Raw genomic sequence first — 14297 nt, 5'->3', positions numbered from 1 at the left:
CCCATTACACTCTTGGAGTGGTTGGCATTAGGAAGGGCATCCAGCTGTAGAAAACCATGTCAAATCAGACTGGAGTCTGGCGCAGCCTTCCAGCGGGCCATCCCTGGTCAAACTGTCCAACCCATGCCAGCATGGTCATCAGACGTTAAATGATGATGATGATGATTGACGACAAATCTGTCCATTTTGGCTGACGTTCCACCTGAATAAACAAACAATGAACACTTTGACAAAATATCGAATAAGTTTCAAAACAGAAAACAAATTTCACAGAATTTATAGTTCAAGGGAGGTAACTCTTACTCTTTGAATTCCTGCATGAAAGAGTTAAAATGTTTAACATTGAAACGACGACGGAAAAAATTTATAACTCAATTGCTTTAATTTGTTTTCTTTTTTCCCTTCTCTTTGTCTCGTATGTTGGTGGTAGGGGTCTTTTTTTTCTGAAACTGGAAAAGGTATTTGTAGTACCTTGACCAGACTTCAGGGCTCCTAGTTGAATACTTTAACCTTGTAGATCAGTGGTTCTTAACCTGGGTCCATATGACCCTTGGGGCCGCATATGACCCTTTGGGGGTCCATATAAGATTTCCTTGTTTAAATTTATCTTCAATAAATTAGGCATAACTCTACAACACATAAGATATTTTAACAATTTGTTTTATACAATTCCTAATAATACTTAATTATAAAAAAAGTATAACAGGATATTTTTAAAACATCAAATGGCTATGTGGGTCCACCTGAGTAAAATAGGGACCAAAGGGAGCCATAAGCTAAAAATAGTTGGGAATCACTGATATGGATTGAGTAACTTTGTTCTATAAAACAGAGTGTGGCAAAAAAACCTCCCATATTTTGCATGACCATTGTAGGGGTTCTGGAGAAGGTATGCAGATAATAATAATGTCATCATGTAGCTAATGTATTACTGTTTTATTTTCTTTCTTACTGTTCTTGTTTCAACCATAGAATACTATGTATTTGCTGTTGAAACAGTTATCAAAGATAGTGAATGCGTTTTTCAATGACACCTGTGTTGGTGGCATGTAAAAAGCACCCACTACCCTCATGGAGTGGTTGGCATTAGGAAGGGCATCCAGCCATAGAAGCCCTGCTGAATCAGATCAGAACCTGGTGCAGCTCCCCGGCTTACCAGTTTTCAGTCAGACTGTCCAACCCATGCCAGCATGGAAAGTGGGCATTAAAAGATGATGGTGATAATGATGATGATGATATATATATATATATCATCATCATCATCATCATCATTTAACGTCCGCTTTCCATGCTAGCATGGGTTGGACGGTTCAACTGGGGTCTGGGGAGCCCGAAAGCTGCACCAGTCCAGTCAGATCTGGCAGTGTTTCTACAGCTGGATGCCCTTCCTAACGCCAACCACTCCGAGAGTGTAGTGGGTGATTTTATGTGCCACCAACACAGGTGCCAGACAAGGCTGGCAAACGGCCACGCTCGGATGGTGTTTTTTATGTGCCACCGACACAGGTGCCAGACGAGGCTGGAAAACGGCCACGATCGGATGGTGTTTGTATGTGCCACCGACACAGGTGCCAGATGAGGCTGGCAAACGGCCACGATCGGATGGTGTTTGTTACGTGCCCACAGCACGGAGGCCAGTCGATGCGGTACTGTCTACGGCCACGTTCGGATGGTTTTCTTGTGTGCCACGTGCCACCGGCACTGGTACCACAAAGATACAAATTCCATTGATGTTCATCTATTTTGATTTGTTTTGATTTTCACTTGCCTCAACAGGTCTTCACAAGTGTCACAAGAAGGAAGGTATGCACAGGTGGACTGACTACGTCCCAGGTAGGGGCCACAGGTTATGGCCTGACTAGTCTTGCCGGGTCTTCGGATGGTGTTTTTATGTGCCACCGACACAGGTGCCAGATGAGGCTGGCGAACGGCCACGATCGGATGGTGTTTGTTACGTGCCCACAGCACGGAGGCCAGTCGGTGCGGTACTGGCTACGGCCACGTTCGGATGGTTTTCTTGTGTGCCACCGGCACTGGTACCACACATACACACAGACACACACACATATACATACATGCATAGATGTGTGTGTGTGTGTATGTATACACACACACATGTATGCGAGTGTGTGTATTTGTTTCTGTCTTGACATCAAATGGCAATTGTAAAATGAGCGTCACCATCATATAAATAGTGTTTTTTGTTACCTTGGAAACAGTTGACGGTTGGTGATAGGAAGGGCATCTGGGTGTAACAAATCTGCTGCAACAAATTCCAAACAACCCATGCATGCAAGGAAAAGTATGTGTGTGTGTGTACTCATGTTAAATGCTGAAGATAATGACAACTTCCTCTCATTAATGGTCCATCATTTTATTGAGTTTGTGTTTTCTTCTGTCTTACGTTGTCACTTGTTTCTTTCTTTTCTCATTTAATTGGCACATCCGACAAATCTTGTCTTTCCTGCTCCATCTATCTCCTCTTTTCCAGTCTCCTTTTTCTTCTCTCTACTTTTCAAACTTAACAAAAAAAATGGAAAAAAATAAAATAAACAGGCCGTAAAGACAAAAAACAAATGTAATATTGATACAAAGATTTAATTATTTTAATTAGCAACTACTTAACTGAACCATTTAAGTTTCCTAATTAAGCAATCAATACTATGAGCTTAAAGAGTTGCTGCTAATTGTTAATTTTACCCTTATAATTACAACAACGACACAATTGTAGGATTTTAATAAAGGAAAATGAAAATAAATAATAAAAACAAAACAATGCCAAAACATGTCAAAATCTTAAATTTCTGAAAACAACAAAATAAACAATAAATATAACAAAATCAAATTACAAACATTCAGAAAGGGACCCAGGGAAGTGAATGCCTTTCGTGTGTGTGTGTGTGTGTGTGTGTGTGTGTGTGTTTGTATGAGTTTTTGTGTCTCATTTGAACTTGCTTTTAAAGAGATAGTTTAGTGGTTAATTAGGTCTAGGCTTCGTGGGTTCAGCTGAATGTATTTTCTGGCACATAGTTCACAGGTTCAAACCCCTTATGGTTTGCCAAAAGAACACTGTATCCGTGAAAGGTCATCTGCAGCAGACAAATTTGAGTGGGTGTCAGCAAGAGCACCCAGCCCTACTATTTTTATGTCGCCTCTCTTCTTGTTATCCTTCTTACTTTCCTACTGTTTTAAAACAAGGAAGGATTCTTCGGATGACCTACATCCAAGTACACTATTTGGAAGCAGAGAAACAATGGAAGGGTAATTGTTGGAATAACTTTCATTACAGGTGAGCCTCATTTAGGGCTGGCCTGGGGTTAAACAACAAGTGGCTAATTTTATTGTTGTGTATGTCTTAGAATTATGAAATGAGTACATTTTAATATGCCAACACATTGACACAAATGTAGACAAATGCTCTGCTACTACCCTAGGTTTCATGCAAATGTTTTAAGCAAAACACTTGAAAATTGTGAATTGTAATGCATGAAACCAAAGGTAGCTTGAATCCACAAACTAAACGATATATCAACCAATGTGGTGTTGGATTCTCACCGTTTGCTGGTTGTATATGCATAAATATATATACATATATATATAGGCTATATTAAACCTCTCTGAGTGAGAGGTAAATAGTAACAGTATGGAATCGTAAAATATATTTGCCAACTAAATGTAGCGGTACCATAAAGGACAATGTTACTGTTGATTTTAGCCCCAGGAAGACATCTCTTCCAACTGGCTAATGACATACTGTCTGTGTCCAATTAGTATTTGCGAGGGGAGGTCATCGCTCCCATCTCTAGCCTTATGTGATTCATACAGACCCGAGTTTCTGGGTAGTTACTCGTCGACAGTGTGTCACTAGCCAGCTAGAGGAGATGTTTTCCTGGGGCTAAAAACAACAGTATCATCATTCTCTATGGACTGCCACATTTAGTTAGCAAATACATAAAGCAGTAACATATATATAATAAATATATAATAAAAGCAGGAAAGTGCACATAGTTTACATAGTTTTAATATATTTTATATGAAAGAGTATTGTGGTTGTCGACCGGTTTCGCTTTCACTAATCATAACATTGAAATTGTTGTAATTTCATATTTTCTTAAGCTCATTTTAGTCCATGTTCTTGTATGAAAGTTTGTGATATATGTATGTATGTATGTATAAAAATATCAAATTTGTGGAAACAGGGGCAGGCAAAACAAAATGTAAACAATGAACAACAGCAATAATAACCATCATATGCCATCCCCACCCACCCACATTAATGAAGAAGAAATAACAGATAAGGAAAGCGAAAAAAGAAAGGAAGAAAATAAAGATTATTTAGCAAAGAAGTGTTCTTTGAATGATGATATCCTAATGAGAGTTTTGTCTTGTCAGCTGTCGTTGTTGTTGTTGTAATTTTTTTAATGTTTTCTTTGGAAAATTACAGGGAAGCACTGACAAATAGGACTTCCTCTTTATCAAATAAACAGTTGTCATCAACAAGACTAACAACAACAACAAGCACATCAACATCATCACCACCACCACCACCACCTCTACCACCATCAAGCACGTCATTACCATCACCACATCTACCACTACCATTGACAACAAGGATATTAACATCGCCGTCACAAGTACATCAGTATCACCACCTCCAGCAACAACAACAACAATAATAGCAACAACCACTGCATCAACATAACACCACTGCTATCGACAACACCAATAACATTCTTTTATGTTTTAGTTTTTCATTCATTTTCGTTTTTGCTTTGTGGCAGCTTTGTCATTGCTGCTGCTGTTGTTTGTTGTTGTCATTGTCGTTGTCCCCCTCCCCCTCCTCCACTCAATAAACTAAAATACTAGTCAAGTACCAAGATTGATGTAATTGACTAAATCTCTCTCCTCAAAATTGCTGGTATTTTGCTGAAATCATTGTCATCATAATTATTATTATTATTATTATTATTATTATTATTATTATTATTAAGGCAGTGAGCTGGCAGAAACGTTAGCACGCTGGGTGACATGTTTAGCGGTATTTCATCTACCTTTACGTTCTGAGTTCAAATTCCGCCAACGTCAACTTTGCCTTTCATCCTTTCGGGGTCGATAATTTAAGTTCCAGTTGCATACTGAGGTCAATCTAATCGACTGTCCCCACTCCCCAAAAATTTCAGGCCTTGTGCCTAGAGTAGAAAAGATAATTATTATTATTATTATTATTATTATTATTATTATTATTATTATTATTATTATTACTACTACTACTACTACTACTACTACTACTAAGGCAGCGAACTGGCAGAGTCATTAGCATGCTGGGCAAAATGTTTTGTGATATTTCACCCATCGCTACATTCTGAGTTCAAGTTCCGCCGAGGTTGACTTTGCCTTTCATCCTTTCGGGGTCAATAAATTAAGTACCAGTGAATTTCTGTGGGTCAATGTAATTGACTAGTCCCCTCCTTGAAAACTTCAGGCCTTGTGCCTATAGTAGAAAGGGTTATTAATATTATTATTGAGTGACAGAGCAGTGCATACCATCAAAGTGACACAAGGGTATAAATATACGAAGCCCAATGTACCCATTATGACCACCCATCTGATAAGGGTACACCAGACACATGCATCACAACCATATGGTGATTTCATATCAAGACAAACAGTTCATGACCTTGCATGTGGGGCTCAGAATTTTCTTGAGGTTGAGTAGCCTATTCTGCTCAAAAAAGTCCCTGAATAAGGTTTGTTTAAAGATGTTGAATGAAATACCCATGTTTCCAGAGATGAATTATCCAAACCCCAAAGAATCCCTCTCGACATATGGCTATAATGCTCCCCCACTACTTCTGCTTGTGATCAGAGATGCACATATCGTCAGCCACTAAGGGACATGCTCAACTGGTTACGGTCAAACAACTGACAAGCTAATCTGTAGTATTAAGTAGAATATTTGCTGTAGTCTTTTATATCGAGACAAAACAATGTACATGATAACACTTCCAATCAGTTAAGATGAGAAGCCATTAGAGCCACTGCCTGGTACTGCATCAGGGTATTATTATTATTGTTGTTGTTGTTGTTGTTATTGTTATTGTTAAGGTGCAAGCCGTCAGAGTCATTAGTACACTGGATAAAATGCTGCCAAGCATTTTTTCTGGTTTTATGTTCTCAAGTTCAAATTCAGCTGAGTTTGACTTTGCCTTTCATCCTTTCGGGGTCGATAAATTAAGTTTCAGTGAAACACTGGGGTCGATGTAATCGACTTGCCCCCTCCTGCAAAAATTTCAGGCCTTGTTCCTATAGCAGAAACAATTGTTGTTGTTGCTGTTGTTGTTGTTGTTGTTGTTGTTGTTCTTCTTCTTCTTCTTCTTCTTCTTCTTCTTCTTCTTCTTCTTCTTCTTCTTCTTCTTCTTCTCTTCTCCTCCTCCTCTTCATCATCATCATCATCATCATCATCACCATCATCATCATCATCATCATCATCATCATTTTTTGTGTCATTCTCCTCATTTGTTGCCCTGATGGCATGTAATTGAAATCGTTGTTATCATCATCGTTGTCGATGCTGCTGCTGCTGTTGTTGTATTAGAATAATGTCTCTCACACACAAACTTGTTGAGAGGCTTCAGTTTATTCCGAAAGTGTTTCTCTTAAACTACTTGATACGGTTATCTGTTAGACACTTGCTGCTATCAGTTGAGTAAGGACAGAAACCTCCGAAGTTCTACTCGTTTCTTTTTTTTTTTTTTCTTTTGCATATAGAAAAGACTGCAAAAGAAAAAAAACAAAAAATTTTTTTAAATAAATAAATAAAAGAGACTAACATTTCAGGAATTTCCTTTTGCTTTTTAGGTTTCTAGTTTATGACAACATTGTAATTTACATTATTATAAAGATTTAGAAACTTTTCTACTCTAGGCACAAGGCCTGAAACTTTGGGTGAGGGATCTAGTCGATTAGATCGCCGCTAGCACACAACTGGTACTTAATTTGTCAACCCTGAAAGGGTAAAAGGCAATGTCGACTTCGGCGGAATTTGAACTCAGAATGTAAAGATAGACGAAATACCGCTAAGCATTTCGCCCGCTTGCCGCCTTATAAAGATTTAGAAACTATGAGAGAAATGACACATATCTGTCACATTCACAGAAGAAGTGGGTTCAAGTTCCATGAGCAGCAAACCACTTTTTTCCGTCCAAGGGGTTTAACCCAGTATTCAAAAAAAAAAAAAGCTACTTTCTAATTTAGTAAATTTACTAATTGATATTATTAGGCAGAAGTGTGGTTAAGAAGTTGAACAAATTGCTTAGTGGCATTTCTTATGGCTTTTTTTACATTCTGGGTTCAAATTCTGCTGAGGTAGGCTTTGCCTTTCATCCTTTTAAGGTCGATTAAAGAAGTATCAGTTGAATACTGGGGCTGATGTAATCAACTTTCCCTCCCCTTCTTGCCTTATTACTATAAAAACAGCAAGTCAACAAAATCCTTAATGTGTTTAGTGCAGGGGTGGGGAAACAGTTTAGTGTGGTGGGCAAAAATTTCCAAAGAAAGGTCCGCGGGCGGATCACATGTTCTAACTCTTATATCTGTATAAATCTTGTATATATATCTATGTATAATTTGACATACATTAACAAAGATAAGTTTAACATATTAAATTAATGTGTAACATCTTCATTAACGCCACCACTGAATTTAGGATGTTCATATTATGGGGTATTCTATATTTTTCAGCTAGAGTGTAGTTGGGTTTCAAGGGGGTGGTACAAACCTAGCAATATGTGTTTTATAGTGAAAACAAAATTTCCATTCAAATGGCAATTATCGGATGATTTTCTGTTCGAGGCTAACCATTTTAAGTCGTAGTGGAAACGTGACCTATGTCGCAAAGAGGCACACGAGTATTGTATAAATTTTATGATTGAAAAATTGAGTATATTTTGTACATACGAATATACCAGCCTGCGGGTGCAATAAAATGGGCTCATGGGCAGAATTCCGCCCATGGGCAGGGGCTTTCTCACCCCTGGTTTAGTGGCATTTCTTCAGGCTCTTTATATTCTGAGTTCAAATCCTGCTGAGGCCAACATTTATTTTCATCCTTTTGGGGGCCGATAAAATAAAGTACCAGTCAGTTATTATCATTGGCATATCAGGCAAAATGCTTAGCAGAATTTTATCCATCCTTTTGTTTTGATTTCTGATTCTGCCAAGGTTGACTTTGCCTCTCATGCTTTCGGGGTCAATAAATAAAGTACCAGTGAAACACTGGGGTTAATATAATCGACTAGTCCCCTCCTCCCAAATTTCAGGCCTTGTGCCTTTAGTAGAAAGGATTATTATTGAGTGAGAGAACCTCACATGTCATCAATGTGATGCTAGGGTACAAATATTCTAGGCCCAATATATTCATCATGACTAACGAGACATATGCATCACAAATATGTGCACAACATGGTGACTCATATCAAGATAAACAACACATGGCCATGTTGGTGGGGCCCATTTAAAAGTTTCTTCAGCTCATCCAGCCCAAAAGGTCCCTGAAAAAGGGTACTTTAAGGATGATGAATGAAACATCCATGTTTCCAGCAGTAAATTATTCAAACCCCAAAGAATTTCCCTCTACATATGGCTATGATGTTCCCCATTACTTCTACTTGTGATTAGGGATGCACATATCATCAAGCATTAAGGGACATGCTCATCTGGTTATGGTCAAGTAACTAACAAGCATATCTGTGGTATTGAGCAGAGTGTTTGCTGTCACCCATCTTTTTATACCAAGACAAAACATGTACATATCAACATTTCCAATCAGTTAAGATCAGAAACCATGAGAGTCACTGCCTGGTACTGCATCAGGGCATTATTATTATTATTAGCGTTGTTGTTGTTGTTGTTGTTGATGATGTTGCTGCTGCTGCTGTTGTTGTTGTTGTTGTTGCTGCTGCTGCTGCTGTTGTTATTATTTCATTTCATTTCTAGATACTACATGGAAACATTTTGTTGACCAGCCTTGCATGGAACAAATCCGTAAGCGTGCTGTTTTTATTCATGTTGATGTTCCAGGCCAGGAAGATGGGGCTCCTGATCTTCCTTCAAAGTGAGTAGCAATGGCTTATGTTCAGTTCTCATTTTCTCTTTTTGTTTAACACCTATTTCCATTAATACTTCATTGCGTGCACAGAAAACAGCGTGAATTAAAGCCATGACACACGTATTCAATTTTCATGTTTAGGCAGATTTGAGTGTGAATGTGCAAATCACTGTTGTGTTTTATTTTCAGACAGCAATTCCTCCTTTCATATAACCTGTTTTTATTTGGGTAGAGGACTCTAAGACACTGGTGTTTTGACCTGGTTGCATCTCTTCAGTCAAAGTTACTCCAGATCAGTGAAAGAATCAAAATTAGAGTAGTGGTTCTTGTTTATAGTATGGCAGTTGTCGGTTTATTCTACCTTAAGCTTTCTCTTAAGTTATATTATTTATTTAGGCTTTCCTCTGAGTAAGGGGAAATATAATGATTCAACATCACTTATACTCAAGTGTTATCATCATATCTAAAACCCTAACTGCAGTTATAACGTCATATAGACATATATGCATGGAACGCTACATCAACGACCATGTATGTTGAATATTTTAATCGTGTCCTTTAAACCGCTATAAGAAACATAAATCAAAGATTACAGAAATGCATATTTATCTATGCTCAGTTGAAAAACAAACGTGAAGAGAAACATTTCTTTTTAATTATTTTTATTATATAAATATAAAATGTTATATTTATTTACAATAAGAAAGATACTTTCGTCATGAAGAAAAACGACTTTAAATTCCTTAGCTAATTTCTTCTTTCTACCTAATACGTTAACCAACAAATCAAAATAGATTTGTGATTAACGTAGACATGGCATAAAAATTTACCGATGTCTCCAAAAGAGTGAGTGACATGGATTTGAATGACTACCAACGAACACTGAAATATCTTCCAAAATCCAGGGTTTTTATAACTGCTCACTTGACTCAAAAAGAATCGAAATTCATGACAGATATTCTTTACGAAACTTCTAGAATCTTTATATGAGCAGTTATATTAACCAATGGAAAAAAACGAAAATGATATTTCTTCGGCAAAGACATTACGTCATATTGCCAATTCGCGCCACATTTCAAAATGGCTAAAATGGCTATTGCTACAATAGAATTCAGCAAACGGATATATTTTCTGTGTGCTGATGTCTGTCAAACTGGTAATAAATGTCATGGTCATGGAGAACAGCAAGAATTGAAAAAATGGCATATTATTCTTAATATGTTTCAGCAGATTTGAATGTGAATATGCTAATTGCTGTTTTATTTTCAATGTGTGTTTACAACACACTTGAACTCAAGTCCCTTGAGTTCAAGGGACTTTGAGACACCTACCCCTGAATCAGTGAGTCTAAATAAGTCTAAATTGGTGGCTCTTTCTTTAACCTGTCGTCATCCTCGTCATATGTCCCCTTTTCCATGCTTGCATTGGTCAGATGAATTTTGATGAAACATAACTACAGATGTTTCGGATAGTGGACAACTGCTTGGTTTATTTAAATAAAATAAAACCTGTAGTTATTTCCTGTGTTAAAATGTTTGACTGAGTTCACAACAAATGATCTTGTTCTCATTTATTCATCCATTTATATTTACTTTCAGCTATACATTCCCATCTATGCAGACACTTGGAGAAGATTTGGTGTGTGTCCTCGATCAACTTGAGTAAGTGTACTCTTTACAATAAGCTTAATCTTCTCGTTATCATATTTCTGTTGAAATACTCTGCCTTTGTTTCAATTAATTTTGGAAATAATGAAGAATTTAGTAAAAAAACGTTGCCATTATTAAGCTGACAGACTCGTTAGCACACCGAGTGAAATACTTAGCAGTTCAAATTCCACTGAGGTCAACTTTGCCTTTCATCCTTTTGGGGTCAATAAAATAAGTACCAGTTGAACACTGGGATCGGAGTAATTGACTTAACCTCCTCCCCAAATTTGCTGCCCTTGTGGCACAGTTTGAAGCCATTATTAAGCTGGCATTTGGAGCATAAATTAACATGAATTTTGGATGGAAAGTTTTGATTCAGATCACTTTCGTTACCATATTTGTTCAAATATTCTTGTCCATTTAATTAATATTGAAAATAATGAAGAATTCTGTAAAATAACTTTGTCATCATTAAATTGATGTTTGATACATAAATTAGCATGAAAATTTGATGGAGAGTTTTAACTCAGTTCACTTTAAAACAGAAAGTTTGTGTTATAGGACCAAGGATTGTCTCAGATGGGTTGGTATGAAAAGGGTTAAGCATTCATCCTAGTTGCATGTCTGTCTGCTTCTCCCTCTCTCTTTTCCACTTTCCTTTTTTCTCTACTCTCTCTTCTCTGTTTCTAATCAGTTAGGTCTTTGCTGTTTTCAGTGCACACACACTTGCACACATACATATTGTGGTTATCTCTATTTCCAGATCTTTATATTTGGGTTATTTCTCTGTTTCTTTTAGACAACTTGTTATTGTCTGTTGGTGGTGGTGGGGGGTCTGGCACTTTAACTAGAAAGATAGCTCCCTTTCTGGTGGTTCTTTAGTCTCATTGGCAACCTCCATCTCATCATCATCACCACCAACCACCTCCATGCCCTCACCCTTTCCATTTCCATCATCACCACCACCACCACCACCACCATCACTACTATTATCATCATTACATCAACCACCACCATCATTAACAACCTTTACTCCCTCCCCACCACAATTATCACCTCCCACTTCGATCATCATCATCAGTAGCACCACCTTCATCATTGTCCTTATGACCATCACCACATCATCATCATCATCTCCTGCACCACCGTCATCATTGTTATGACCACCACCACCACCATCATCATCAAGGCTATTTCTGTAGTAAAACTGGTTGTGTACCCTCATGAAAATTATACCTTGCAGTACTTACCTGTAATCCTTTCATCTTTGCCTTTTCTCCTTCCTCTCCATTCCTACCTGTATCTGTTACCATTTTTTAAATAATTGTTATCTCATATTTTTGGCAGTGTCAAACAAGTTGTTGCTATTGGAGAAGGCGCTGGAGCCAATATTCTCGCTAGACTTGCTGTAAGTATTTTTTTCCTTCAGTCTTGACTTCCTGGAATTTCATTCTTTTTCTTTCTTTTTTTTTCATTCTTTCTGTTTTTCCTTCATTTGATTTCCTTCTTTTCCCTTCATTCTTCATCTTTCTTTCTTTTTTCCTTTTTCCTTCTTTTTCCTTCATTCTTTGTCTTTCTTTCCTTTCTTTTTTCCTTCATTTTTTCTGTTTTTCCTTCTTTTGATTTCCTTCTTTCCCTTCATTCTTTGTCTTTCTTTCTTCCTTTTTCCTTCTTTTCCCTTCATATTTTTCTGTCTTTCTATCTTTCTTTCATTTTTTCTTTTGGTCTTAACTTTGAATTTCATTCTTTTTTCTTTCCTTCTTTCTTCCTTCTTTCCATCATGAAAGTGGTATAGTCTACAGTTACATGCACTATACAACAATACTATTACCTCATCCATAAAATTGACATATATGTCCAATTCATTGGCATTTGGCGGTCTTGAGTAAACCATCAAACTTAATATTATCCCCAGCAAGCGTTAGATATGGGAGACCTTGTGCAGCAGCATACTTACGATGTGAAACAATGGAAAGGTAACCCACCTATACAAAACTGTGATAAGAGATTCTCAGAGAATTCACACCAAGGATCAGTTATCCATCTGATGGCTCAAGTTGAAGCAGTAGTGCTAAGTTGCAGTTTTCTCCTGCAGAATAATCTAATGGCAGTGTTTGGCTGGCATCTCCCAACCACCTGCTTCTGGGTTCAATCCCACTGCGTAACATCTTGCGCAAGTGTCAACAGTAACAAATCAACATGCAAAAATGTTTTTGTTTTATTTTTCCAGATTAACCAACCTTCAAGGGTACATGCTCTCTGTTTGATCCACTGTACCGGAAGCACTGCCGGGTTTATGGAAGCTTTCAAAGACAAGGTCTGTCTCAAAGATTTCTATAATTCATTCATTTTTTCTTTTCAATTTGTCTTTTTCTTCATGTCTCCACTCACGTATTTTCCTTCCTTGTTTTAATTTCTTTTTTCCTTGTGTGACTGTGTCTGTCTGTGTGTCTTGGTCATCTGGATGTGTTTGTGTCACACATTTTAAGACCATCTTATCATCTTATGACTATCTTATGACTATCTTAATGTTCATCAATGTCATCGTCATCATCATCGTCATTATTGTTGTTGTCTTCTTCTTCTTCTTCCAATCAGGACTCACGCCATTAGCCACAAAGAATAATCTCTCATTCGAGCCTACTCTGAGCTACTAAGAATGCGTGTGGCAACTTGAAGATCCACCCACCACACACACGCGATAGACTGGCGGTTGCACGGGGTTCAAAAGTTACGTTGTTAACCTCATTCTGTAAATGGTGGCTTTTAACGGGTGGAGAGCTGAACCATCCTGGGGTACAGAGGATTCGCAATCTAGACTAGGGTCTGAAAGTTTACCACACTATTGTGGGTTACACTATGGTTCCTCTGCTTTGTGGCAGAAGTATGAAGAAAGAGTGAGAGAAAGTTGTGGTGAAAGAATATAGTGGGGGTTCACCCCCACCCCCACTGGAGCCTCGTGGAGCTTAGGTTTTTTTGCTCAATAAACACTCACAATGTCCGGTTTGGGAATCGAAACTGCTGGGCCATTGCGCCTCCACTATTGTTGTTGTTGTCATCACCATCATTATTGTTGCTGTTGTTGTCATTGTCATTATTTGTTTTAACATCTACCTTTCCATATTTGCATGGGTCAGACATGAATATGTTTGGGCAGAGTTTCCTGTGACCGGGCATCCTTCCTGTTGCTGACCATGACCTCTTTTTGAGCAGGGTAATAACCTTCCAGTCTAGTGGACAAGAAACAGCCTGGACATGCCCACATAGAGAACTGGAAACAAATAACATGCTGCGGATGAATGATTTTGTTTACAAAGACCATGAAACATGTTGAGACTTGTCAAGAAGCCCAGACATGCTTAGACAATGCCCTGCAACTGAACAGCATCATTAGTAAAGCCATCATTTACAATTAGAGAGCAGATACTAGTGTTAACAGGAAATATGAACTCACTCACACAAACACACATACATATGTGTGTGTGTGTGTGTGTGTGTGTGTGCATGTATACATGTCTCTCTGTCTCGTGTGTGTATACATA

At 37.9% G+C, this 14297-nt stretch overlaps 1 protein-coding gene across 1 annotated transcript in view; it reads left to right on the top strand.

Annotated features, from left to right (window-relative positions):
- Nucleotides 1–14054, top strand: part of LOC115219289 (uncharacterized protein ZK1073.1) — a 146561-nt gene extending 132507 nt beyond the window's left edge. Inside the window, exons 4-9 of the mRNA XM_029789451.2 lie at nucleotides 8995–9112; nucleotides 10705–10767; nucleotides 12103–12163; nucleotides 12986–13073; nucleotides 13613–13617; nucleotides 14025–14054. Coding sequence (XP_029645311.1) covers nucleotides 8995–9112; nucleotides 10705–10767; nucleotides 12103–12163; nucleotides 12986–13073; nucleotides 13613–13617; nucleotides 14025–14054 — 365 coding nt within the window. The remainder of the gene's footprint in view (nucleotides 1–8994; nucleotides 9113–10704; nucleotides 10768–12102; nucleotides 12164–12985; nucleotides 13074–13612; nucleotides 13618–14024) is intronic.
- Nucleotides 14055–14297: the final 243 nt, after the last annotated feature.

The sequence above is a fragment of the Octopus sinensis genome, linkage group LG14 (assembly GCF_006345805.1).
Source record: "Octopus sinensis linkage group LG14, ASM634580v1, whole genome shotgun sequence".
Classification (NCBI taxonomy): domain Eukaryota; kingdom Metazoa; phylum Mollusca; class Cephalopoda; order Octopoda; family Octopodidae; genus Octopus; species Octopus sinensis.
Note: the sequence above shows the minus strand (reverse complement) of the source record. Positions and strands in the feature narration are given on the sequence as shown.